Source organism: Montipora foliosa, chromosome 9 (assembly GCF_036669935.1).
Source record: "Montipora foliosa isolate CH-2021 chromosome 9, ASM3666993v2, whole genome shotgun sequence".
Classification (NCBI taxonomy): Eukaryota; Metazoa; Cnidaria; class Anthozoa; order Scleractinia; family Acroporidae; genus Montipora; species Montipora foliosa.
The window spans coordinates 19,116,359-19,128,858 of record NC_090877.1 but is presented as its reverse complement, the minus strand read 5'-3'; the positions used below and the strand labels follow the sequence as shown (position 1 = coordinate 19,128,858).

At 39.6% G+C, this 12,500-nt stretch overlaps 1 protein-coding gene across 1 annotated transcript in view; it reads left to right on the top strand.

Annotated features, from left to right (window-relative positions):
• Window positions 1-3,445: 3,445 nt before the first annotated feature.
• The window catches only part of LOC137971103 (protein bark beetle-like), a 57,821-nt gene continuing 48,766 nt past the window's right edge, over window positions 3,446-12,500 (top strand). The window contains exons 1-6 of the mRNA XM_068817823.1: window positions 3,446-3,725; window positions 3,886-4,339; window positions 5,990-6,140; window positions 7,839-8,293; window positions 9,883-10,135; window positions 11,205-12,130. Coding sequence (XP_068673924.1) covers window positions 3,908-4,339; window positions 5,990-6,140; window positions 7,839-8,293; window positions 9,883-10,135; window positions 11,205-12,130 — 2,217 coding nt within the window. The 5' untranslated portion in view covers window positions 3,446-3,725; window positions 3,886-3,907. The remainder of the gene's footprint in view (window positions 3,726-3,885; window positions 4,340-5,989; window positions 6,141-7,838; window positions 8,294-9,882; window positions 10,136-11,204; window positions 12,131-12,500) is intronic.

The following is a 12,500-nucleotide window of genomic DNA, read 5'->3' as shown; positions in this document are numbered from 1 at the left end:
GCAAGTTCTTTGGCTTTTTTTTACAGCGTCCGATTCTTACCACGGATAACATTCGTAGTCATTTGCATAATCATAAGCGAGCAAATGCAAAAAATAGCTTGTGAGATGTACTATACTTCATTGTAATTTTTGGATTGAAATCCCGGGGCTTTCACTAACGTGCATAGTTAATAGATTTCCGGTTGCGTACAGGATGAACTGTGGCTCTTTCCTCCATTTTCTTTTTTTCCCTCATCCTTGACCAAATATCCCTTTATGCATCAAGTGTTCTGACGTTCGATTAAATATTGATGATTTTGGCGTCTACTTTCATTTTTCCCCTACGTCATTTTCCATATAATTTTTATCTTTAAAGTTTGGTCTGTTCTTTCCTAATTTCGTTTACTTTCCTGAGTGAGCAAAATGAATTAGTTCTAAATCTGGTATAAGGTCAATGATAGGTCCAGTGCACACGTTTAAGTATTAAAATTCCTTCCTAAGTATTCCCGAACTGCAAATTATTTTACATCGACATTGTGGACATAATGCTGCATTAAGCTTTCAGGGATTTTTCATTGCTATCAAAAAAAGCTTTTCTCAGTTTTGACTGAGATGTGTTAAAACAACTGGAATGAAAACAGAGTCTTCCGTCCCATGGCAAACGCTTTTTGGGCTCGTCACGTGACTAGCCATAAGAACGTGTGCACTGGAGGTCACCTGATCCCTTGTTGGTCCGACATATCCAATATAACCACATCTTATACTAATAATAGATATGTCCGTTCATCTGTTTCGATTTTGTTTTGCCGGACGTGACGTTTGTCGCAGTTAGACTTAGACAAAGACATCTATTTACAGTTTATGGTCTGTAGTTCCGTTGTCAAGCAAGTGAAGGCACTTCGACTGCATGCTACAGTCTCAGACATAATGACACTTCATGCCAACATCCTCTATTCCCTCTCGTGCGCTCCCTGCCCCTCTCAATATTAGGGAGCTTAAGCACGCGCGTTTTTGAGAGGCGGACGGCAACCGGAAGAGAAATTTTCGCTTGCCAGGGCAGTGATGTCTCCCAGATTTTTATACCAATCATCTCTAACGGGGAAAAGATCTTGGCAATTTAAATGTGATTGTGTGTAAACAAATTAAAAGGAAAAACAGCTCACTTCCGGTTGCCGTCCGCGTCTAAAAAACGTGAGTGCTTAAGCTCTCTAATGTCGGTCACGCTAAAACGCAGACTGCAGACTGTGCAGACCGTGCAGACCAGGGGTAAAATCCCGGGGGTGGGGGGGGGGGGGGAAACTCACATATGAAACGTATGAAACGGGGATGCTCGTCGTCTGACTCGTCTCGCTTGGGGCTGTAAATTCGTAAACAGGCTAACCGAATGTTATTTAGGCCTAACCGAATTTTCATTTTACAGACGGTCTGCACAATCTGCAGTCTGCGTTTTTCAGTGTCCCTGTCAATGCTGTTTTTCGTACTTCAGTCACCAAATCTTTCATACCAACAATGAGAGGGAAGGAAGAGGCAGAAGTGGGACTGTAGAATGGTTATCGACTGACGTCTGTAAATAGAAATATTAACAAGACCAACCTTAAGGTAAGTAAAACTTGATCAACCTCATGATTATGAGTTCTGATCTTCAAAGCGAGAGGTATAACTAAATTTCACCGCATGATTTGTGTAGAATAAAGATCCCTTTCATCTTTTTCCTGACTCGAATTGACCTCTGACTGCTCCTAGCAAGTCACTCATAAGACTTCATTCGTGATCTGTTTAATTTAAAGTACGGTCATTTTGCAGAGTTACGAGTAAAGATTTGCTTGAAATTGACTCTTACCGAGGCCGTGCCTCACTCGAAGCCGACATCTTACGAAGATAAATTATCAAAATCGAGAAAGGCCGTATCTCAGCCGAAAAATGCAATCAATTAAGAAAAAAACGCGAGAGCAACCTGAAAATTTCTCCATGAACGCTCAGAGTGCCAGTAAGGAGGGCTGGTAAACCGTTATACTCTTTTTTTATAGATAAGAATGTTATTTTTCCGGCCAAGACTGATTATTCTTATTTTTCTGCTAATTTTATGCTGATAATATTGTTTGCGAATATTCTTAGATTATAGCGTATGACATTTCCTTTTTAAGGGGACACTGTCACGATATATTTGCTTAAAAGTGTTATAAATTCACGAAATTAATTAAGAATAGTCCCTATATTTATGTAATATTAAAGAACTTGATTAGCTCTAACTAAATGATTAAAAGCAATTTCTTGAAGAAAGTCCTCACTGCAAAAATTTCAACAATTTCGATCCAAAATTGAATCTTTGAAAAACTGACATCCTTCAAAAATCCACATCGCAATCCGTTTCCATCCTCGCAATCGTTAACCATCCTCACTTCCTAATGGGTTTTAATCATTTGCCGCGTACTGCTCTACAAAATAAAACCAATACTGTTCAGCTTCCAATGATCGATATATGTTTTTGAGATTTTCAAAATCATGTTAAAAATGGTGACATTGTCCCTTTAATGACTTTGATGGCGCTGAAGTGGACTGCTCGCGATAAACCCTGATTTGACATATGCAAATGCTTCCAGAAATGTTGTTAGCATCTAACATACGGCTAGTGCTGCTTTTTGTTGTTGTTTCGCCGTTTGGAGAAAAGAGGAATTTTATGCAGTTTAGTTAAAGCATATAACTGTATTGTATTTACAAATTTTCAACACAAAATTTGTTCTTTTCAAAATCTCTGCCTTGGTGTTTGTGCTTCAAGTTTTCTTTAAATTTTGCAAATTTTAACATCAATATTCTTATGATCATGGCCTTGGCCGGAATGAAATTTTTACCTAGGCATTATATCAGGAAAAAGCGCTTCTTTGATATTGATTTAATTTTTGATATGTAGCCTCTTACTGGAACTTGAAATAAATATTAAATGTTATCAAAATTGTTACCGAGGCAAGCGAGTGCCTCACCTGTTACTAGCTACAGCCCCGCTCTGCTTTTTTTTTTTCAATGAACTGCTTTTAGCAGGCTTTTTCTCTAAAAGTTCCTTGAGGGTTTGTATATTCCCGTTAAGACAAACACATAAGTGCGTTTACTTATGGAAGTTCGGTTCCGTCGCAGTCCGTTCGCGTCTAATGCGTCTCGCACTTATTCCCTGCCTAATTTTGAATTAAAGCAAGCTTAACAGACTGCAAAGTAGACTACATTTTTCACGGAATTATACATGTCTGCTTTCACTGAAGCGCGGTGAATTATCAACCTTGCAACTGGAACTATTTTGGCGGATATTTCCCCGTCACAATCTTGCCCAGACATTGAAAGATACCAGAACTCGAAAGCAATTTAAGTTTACTTCCTGCTTCAGGATATATTGCGCGTGTGTAGTGACTCAGCAAGAGCTTTAAAATTTGCATGGCAACGGAGGACTCAAATATAGGGCTAGGCAGAAATCGGAGTTGTCAAGTTATTTTTAGTTCTTGGCGGTATGGCCTAACACAACTTTAGAATGGCTATCATAACTTTAACAAGAAAGTTTCCCTCTGAGTTCATGCTTCAACGTGAATGTCGAAATTTCCTCATCCACGTGCACGCTTTGTAAAATAACCGGGCATCAAACGAGCGCAGTATACGATAAAGCAACGTCAACCTCGTGTTCTCCGAAAAGCGTTTGCTGTTTGCCTTGTGTTGATGAAAATACTTTAGTTATTTGTCGCTTTTACTTCAGAAACATTAAACTGGTAAGTAAGAGGTTTAAAAATGTTGTCGCTATGGGGTCAGCTTTTGTATACATATTTTGGTTTATCATGCATAAGATAGAAAAGGTGCGAAATTAAGGAGGCTTGTCGCTCACTGCGTTGTGATTTGTAAATTCACTAATGAATTGAGAATTATTTTTAGGGACAACCCTCATTTTTCGGTAATGGCGAATATTTCAACATTGATTTGGAGAATTATTTTTCTGCTGTTACTTATCATGCAAGATCGAGTCGCAAGCACAAGTCTTGGAGGTGATATCACTGTAGATACCAATCTAACGGTAAATGGATCTCCTTACGTCGTATCAGAAGATCTCGTTGTAGCTGAAAACGCCACGCTGACTGTTCATCCGGGAGTCCAATTACACTTTGATACTGGAGTTGCTTTACGAGTAAAGGGTTCTCTGCAAGCGAAAGGGAATCCACGAGAAAGAATAGTCTTCACCAAATCACCGGTTAACCCAGTTAATAATACTTATAATGATGGAATACGCCTAAGCGATGGGAACAGTTCTAAAGAGGGTCGGTTAGAAATTCTCCATGGAGGACAATGGACACCTGTGTGTCATAATCGTTGGGATATGAGAAATGCTGAGGTAACTTAAATGCATTACTACAATCAATATTCTTTTTCCCACGGCACGAATTATTCACACCAAGAGACTATGGTGTAGTCTGTTGTTCAAACTCGTATTTGCCGAGGTTTACTCCTTTCACAGGTGTAAAATTACAAGGAGTTGATCTTGTATAGTGTTAGTAAAGTGGTAACTTGATTTTTCAAGACCTCGATTTTTCAAACTTTTCATTAACTCGATCCAAAAGTTGCTTCTCCGCCCCTACCTCCCCCCCCCCGCCATTCCCCGCTCCCCGCTGAGTCTAACATTGTAATTTTACCCTCGATTTCTTGAAGTACCCGATTGTTAAAAGCAACTTTCGTTACACCACCTCGTTACACGTAATCGGGATTTCACTTTAAAATGTTGAAACAGTGGAATCCCGATTTTTCGAACCTCCCGATTACTCGAACCCACTCCCTCTTTGCCCCCTCCCCCCTCAGCATTGTAATTTAAATTTTAACCCTTAGTTCTCGAACTAACCGATGTTTCAATTCCTTTCGAAGACTGAAATCAGGTTCGGACAAAGCGAGATTTCATCATAAAGCTTTCATTCAGGCTTATTAATTATTTGCATTTTGATTTCCTTCAAAGCTATTTGCCTGAATAATCATACTGAAAATGAGTCAGCTTTATTCTCAAACCAAAAGTTGCCACCCCCTGCCCTCCCCTCAGTGTAGCATTGTAATCTAACCCCGATTTCGCGAATTACCCTAATTTTGAAATCAACCGGTTAGTTTTCCTAGGAGGCTTGAAAAATCTGGATTAGAAAGTAGAATTCTGAATGTTAGACAGTTGAATGCCACTTTCTTGGACACCCGATATTTCGAACCACCCGATAACTCGAACGAAAACTCGTTCCTCTCACCCTCCCCCCCTCCCCCCTCCTCTACTAACCCCTTCAGTGAAGCATTGCGCTTTTAAGTTTCCTACCAATTTCAGGCGAGCTCTAACCGATTTTTACTTGAAGGTTCGGAAAAATCGAGATTTCATCATTAAGCTTTTACTCAGACTTGCTGTTAGTTTGAATAATCATGCAATGAGTCAGCTATATTTCTCCATTTTTGGAGTGACAATCGTTTATCAATGCAAGCCAAGGAAAATTATATCGGCTTTTAGACTCACTAATTGTTATACAGGTGGAAAGAACGTCAATCGATCAATCAATCAGTCAATCAAATTTTTATTGATTTTTTTTTTATCACGGACGAAGAAAAAATACAGAGAAAAGCAGAAAACAAATATAGGTTATGTAAGTAAGAACTATACCGTTAACGGCCGCTCATAAGCTCTGGGCTTATACAACTGCGGCTTTTAGACGAGCTTATAAACAGACGGGCTTATATTCCTGGGGGCATATAACCGAAATAAAAAAATGTTGCATTGGTGGAAATAGTTTTTTCATATAGTGGTTTTTTATTAAGCCTTAAAACATCATAATAAAACAAGGAAAGCCAAAGTGGGGCTTATAACCCGCTGTATCTAAGCGGCAGTTTACGATATCAGTTACAAAGTGACAGAGCTTTGCATTTGGCAGCTGCAAGTTTAGCATTCCATAGTTTTTAGGTTATACTAGGCTCAAAGCTTTCGATTCAGTTATTTGCATGCTAACATCGTTCTCTATGATTACAGGTTGCTTGTCGACAGCTAGGGTTTCTGGGCGCCAAAAGGTACTACAGACATCTCGGGGGAACTGGGTGTCGTTGCTTGATCAATGTCAAGTGCCAGGGGACTGAGATGAGTCTGGTGGAGTGCAAAGATAGAACTACACATTTTTATTGCGGTAAGTCACATAGGGAAAAATATGGTTTCAGTCATGGTTCGATGGTTGTTTGAGTTGACTAATATTAGAGAGCTTAAGCAAACCACGCCGGAAACGACAACGAGAACGCCGCGACACAAAAGTTTAATGAGTAGAACAACGGCTGTGCAAGTGCGTGATAGATCTTTGGACTACCGAACGACGGTAGCTAATGATTTTTATTATATAGATACTGATGAAATACCAGGATTTCTCCTTTTACTAAAAAATCATATCTTCCCCGCGCGCAGTGAGCATATCATTTTTATCTTTCACATGCGAGAATATAGGTGTCGTCATGGTAACGAGCTTCCGGCTTGTTTATTTTTACTGACTGTAGGATTAGTGAAAATAAAAGGCCTTGCAATTGTCCGCCTTTTGGTTTTCTCGGATATTGCTTAATTATGTAACATTTTTTTCGCTGCCTAACTAGTGAATTCCACGGTTAATTTCACCTGAAAAACCGGCTGATCGCATGAATCACGAAGGGATGAGTGTGATATCGGTTTTTCCAGCGAAATCTACTGTCGAATTCACCAGTTAGGCAATCAATTTTTCTTGAATCGCAAGAGTGTTAAAAAAAAAAAAAGACAAGCAAATCCTCAGCAAGCGAACGGAAAAGGAAAGAAGCCATTTGAGAGTCGACTGTCAAACGCCAGCGAATAGGAATCACGCTAAAATTAGAGACGTACTATAGCTCGTGATGTGACAGATCGTACTTTATTTATTTCACTTTATCTCTGAAAGCGAGATTATTTACATTTTGATGTATTTCATTGAAACACGCCAGCTTGGCTTAGAACCAGAATCGACTGGAAAGGACAAACTAGATGTCCAACAAATTACCTGTTAGTGCTCTAAACAAACTTCTGAAAACACAAGCTGGTGATATTTCTCCTTATACTTTTACGAGAAGATTCGGCGCGCGCGGAGCTCCGCTATAAATTCATATTTTTCCTAGGCGTTGTCCTCGGGGTCGCCCTCGTCATTGCTTAAGCTCTCTTTCCTTTCAGGGGCCCTTCCGGAAACCGTTTTTTGTCCTCTAAACACTAGACGGGATACTGTAACAGCTGACGGGATACAGCTGACCTTCCTTTCTTTCCTACCAGTGCATCCAGTTTTTTTTAACTCGAACTTTTGGCACTGCCCTAATTTTAATTGGACACGATTGAATGTAGAAGTAAATATTTTAAAGACACTCTGCACGGTTATTAAAAATTCTTAGGAAAAAACAACCTTTCCCCAGTTGTTCCAAGGGTGGATATCGCTATCTACCGGATAAATCACTATACGGTGGATAGCATGCATAAAATTTAACCCCTATTAAAAGGCCATCCTCGGGGGAAATGGATGGTGTAAAGCAATAAGTGCAATATCAATAATTTTGATGGCATCTAAAATTGCGGAGGCTGACCATGGTCCTTCAAAAGGAACTGGCGGCTTATAGAGGTAAAGCAATAGAAAAGCCCCTATCGGGACTGTGATTACTGGCCGCCTAAAACGGGTGGCCGTTCATGATAGTTGGCCGCTTAATATGGGTTTGACCGTAGTTTGTTTGGTTTTTACTTATCCACTGGTTTGCGATTTATCTAGTGGATAGCCTTATCCAAGCTTGGAACACGGGGCCTTGGAATCTTAACGTGATATGTCACCGAAATAAAGCATTTTTTTCCTTGCCAGATCATTATGAAGCTGTTGGATTAGAGTGCTACAGCCTGGCAAACTGGAAAGGAATTGAGTTTTCTACTTCCGAAAAGCTCTCCTCTCTTCAATACGTAGACGTATCCCTAGCGCACGAAGCAATGAAGATCAGGGAGGTCCCTCCAGATCTTGACCACGTGACAGTGATAAGTTCTATATATGGAGTGAGGTCTGCCAATGCAAGTTCTCAGCTGACTATTAAGGATTGCATTATCAGCGATAACGTGTTTGCAGGCATCCAGATTAAAGACAGATCAAAGGGACTTACCATTGAGAACACTGTAGTGAGTAACACAATGAACGGACACGGGTTAAGTTATAACGGAGATGCTGATCCAGTTAATTTTTGTTCGGACGAAGTGGAAAATATGACTTCATTTCCAATTTATTTCGAAGCGTTGGGAAAACGTGGAACGACTGGCGACTGTGCCAAGGTAGATAACAAAACTTTAAATTTTCAACTAGTTAAGTAAGGTCTGCTGGTGAATTGGTGAAAGGTCATATACATCTGAACTTAGGAGAAATATATGACGACATCAATGATCATCGCAGTTATATACACAAGTGTAAATTTAAAATTCCCAGTTCCCAGTTGACTAGATAGCTCAGTTGGTAGAACACTGCATGTACCGCAGAGATCATGGGTTCGAATCCCGTTTAGGCCTGTCCCGATTGTGGTCGGCAACCTTTGATCAACTTTTGGCGTTTGGAGCAACTTTTATGCGGTTCTAGCAACCTCGAACAAGCCTTTTCGCCTTTCTGAGCCAACTTTTGAGCAAAATATAGGTCTAGAGCACATATCAAGCGCGAAAAAGTCGACGATTTGACAGAAAACTTTAATTTATGCGAACTTCTGAATGTTTATTAACCTTTAGAAGTTTGAATACATAACCTGTCACTTGACAACGTTCGGCAAGACGTCAAATGAACGATGCGCTTTGTTCTGCTACACTTATTAAAAGTATCCTAAATTTCACCTATATTTGCGAGCAACTCTTTAAAGGGGCTAGGTCACGCTATTTTAGGCATTTTCAGCACTGATCGAATGGTCATAGAATCAACTAAAATATCAAAATAACTGTTCAAAACTATAGAAGAACTTTAACAAAACACAGGGAAGCCAAGAAGGGACATGGATGGACAAAACTGGAGAGGATTGAAATGGATTGAATTTGGGTAAATTTGAAAAACGTCGGCCCACCTTTTTTCAAATTTATATCAGTCTATATTAAAATGTCATTTACAAAACTTGAAAGTCGTTCTCAGTTGTTATGTTACCGTGATTTTGTAAATGAAAGACTCTTGCTGTGCCAATTTGACGTTTAGAGCTCATAATTAACAAAATTAAACAAAATTACCTAAAATACCGTGACCTAGCCCCTTTAAAGAAGGAAAAAGAATATTGGCCTGAATCTTGGAATTTCACACTGGATCTCTGAACTGCAGCCAGGAACTCGTTTTTTATTTGTTCATTATTTTTTTCTAATTATTATTTTATTTACTTATCAGGGACGGATTTAGGAGGGAGGGGGGCTGATTGGGTTTTGGAGAAGCAAAACATAGAAAGGTATAAAAAGGTTGTGAATACTATGGTAGAAATAAAGGCAAACTCTCTGTTTATTCATCTTTCACCCACTTATCTAAATTTACAATACTTTGATTTTGCACATAGTGTACTATGTTCAAGTTCTTTGGCAAATTATATCAAATTTGTTCACTTTTATAGCTAAATTATTTTCAAATTTTGACCACTATACCGTGAATGTTGCTCTTGTAAGAAAAGTTTGAAATGAGCACTCCCCCCTACTTCCCCCCTTCGCTCCCACCCCTAAATTTTAAGTAATTTAGAGGCATGCACTGAAACAGATCGAAACATAAATAGAAAGAATGCTGAGTTGAATTAAGCATATGGAAGTTTCTGTTAGTTGACCAACCCGTCAGCTTGTCACGCAACTGGCAACATTATAAGGGATCAGTGAAACATAACATTTTACTTCTTTGAATTCTGAAATTTTTGCTCTAGACTATTAAAGCTCGTCCAGGACAGTTCTTGACCGTGTATTATCAATCAATGACTGGAGAAGACTTCGAACTAGATGTACGCGACGGCAACAACAAAAACGCCTCACAACTCAAGCTCGTCAACGAGTGGACAGGTGTCAATGAGGCTGTCATGCCATCGTCAAGCTCTGGTCACGAACTCTACATAAGGTTTCGATACAGGGCGGGACATTGGAAAACTGCCAGAGTAAAATTCTTGATCACCAACGATCGAGGTAGACAAATTTTGGTATTCGATTATAGTTTTGTTAATTTATAATTACGGTAAAACTTAAGGACCGTGTGGAGTCCAATTCGGTCGGTAATCGTACAAGTGATTGACAAAATCGGAAGAACCGTGAAGCGAATTACGAGTATGACTGCAAACAGAATTGAACGACAAGATGTGTCCTGTTACAAATTAATCATAAGCACAAAAAAAAAAAAAAAAAGAAAACAGCCAAATGTGATAAATGCAATTTGCTAAACAAAAATATGGAGAATAGCTTGAAAAATGACTGTAAGTTTCTTTGAAAACAACCACAAGCGATAAACCTCGACAATTTTGCAAAATCACCCGTTGAAATTGGGTCCAGTTAGTGATTGACACATCAATGTTTTGATTGGTGGATTTAGCTGAGAGGACTTACAATGATTGGCTCATGTAACTGTCCGATCACAGTACAGCTTTGCGAATTAATTAGTGCAAAATAAAGAGGTTAATGCACCAATCACATTTGAGGAGATTGTAATTGTTATGATTAATTAGAGAACACCCAAGAAAGTGTGCATGAAAAGCCGTACCTCTATTACTCGACGGAAACACATAGTTAGTATGAGCCGTTAATGCAATGTTGGCGCGAGCAGGAAGAATCTGGTGCAGTTTGATTATCGAAATAAACGAGTGCTTTTTCCCGCGGTGGTTTCTAAAAGAAGCATGGAACACTTTCACCTTATTTCCATCGAGATATAGAAACACTCGTGAAATTAAAGTTTAAGAGAACTCGAAAAAGTTGTGGAAACACTTGCCAGCGGCTCTTGTTCTCACAACATTTCCCATTCTTCCGAACGTCCCCTCGTGTCTCTGTAACTCGATAGAAACAAGGAAAATGTTTTCAATTCCTTAAATAATTCATTGCCCACGACTAATCTTTTGTAACTGAAGAAACACAGGCATCATGCAGGCTACTAAGTCCAAAAGGTATCTTTCAGGAAGGGCATTTAGAAAACTGGCATTTCTGCTAAGGTTGTAATTCTGTTTCTCTGCAGATTCTAGTTACATTGTGATCTTTCATATCTTTTTAGATGCTCCCTCTCTCGTCATATCAAACTGCACATTCCGTGACAACCACAAAAAGGGCGTTTCCTTAACAGACTTTATGGGAAATACGATCATTGGTACAACTACTGTGATTCGGAATAGTGCAGGAGGCATGACTGCTGAACGAAACGCTGGAACCCTCACAGCCACCCACAGTCATTTTATCAACAACAGCGCTAATGGTTTGGAGATCTTAGATAGCAGCTTTCTGTCATGTAATCTGCACGGGCTGTCCAGCAAAGAAAATGAAGGCAGCGGGTCATATTTCTATTATGTTGCTTCTCTTAACAGTAATGTGTCTCATTCGGCGTTTGTTGGAAACACTCATAATGGAATTGCAATCGCTAAAAGCGCCAGTCAAATTGCATTCAGAAACGTCACCGCGGTTTTAAACAAGTACAGTGGCATTCACATTTATGATGGTCAAGTCTCGTCCAGTTTCGAATCTTGTAATTTGTCGAACAATAGAGAAGACGGTTGTTGCATATCAAACCAGGCCGGTACTCACCAGTTCTTTAACTGCGCGGCAAATTCCAATTTGAGGCATGGTGTAGACGTGTCCCTAGCGCACGAAGCAATGAAGATCAGGGAGGTCCCTCCAAATCTTGACCACGTGACAGTGATAAGTTCTATATATGGAGTGAGGTCTGCCAATGCAAGTTCTCAGCTGACCATTAAGGATTGCATTATCAGCTATAACGTGTTTGCAGGCATCCAGATTAAAGACAGATCAAAGGGACTTACCATTGAGAACACTGTAGTGAGTAACACAATGAACGGACACGGGTTAAGTTATAACGGAGATGCTGATCCAGTTAATTTTTGTTCGGACGAAGTGGAAAATATGACTTCATTTCCAATTTATTTCGAAGCGTTGGGAAAACGTGGAACGACTGGCGACTGTGTCAAGGTAAATAACAGAACTTTAAATTTTCAACTGGTTATGTAAGGTCTGCTGGTGAATTGGTGAAAGATCATATATATCTGAACTTAGGAGAAATATATGACGACATCAATGATCATCGCAGTTATATACACAAGTGTAAATTTAAAATTCCCAGTTCCCAGTTGACTAGATAGCTCAGTTGGTAGAACACTGCATGCTCCGGTACCGCAGAGATCATGGGTTCGAATCCCGTTTAGGCCTGTCCCGATTGTGGTCGGCAACCTTTGATCAACTTTTGGCGTTTGGGTCAATTTTTATGCGGTTCTAGCAACCTCGAACAAGCCTTTTCGCCTTTCTGAGCCAACTTTTGAGCAAAATATAGGTCTAGAGCACA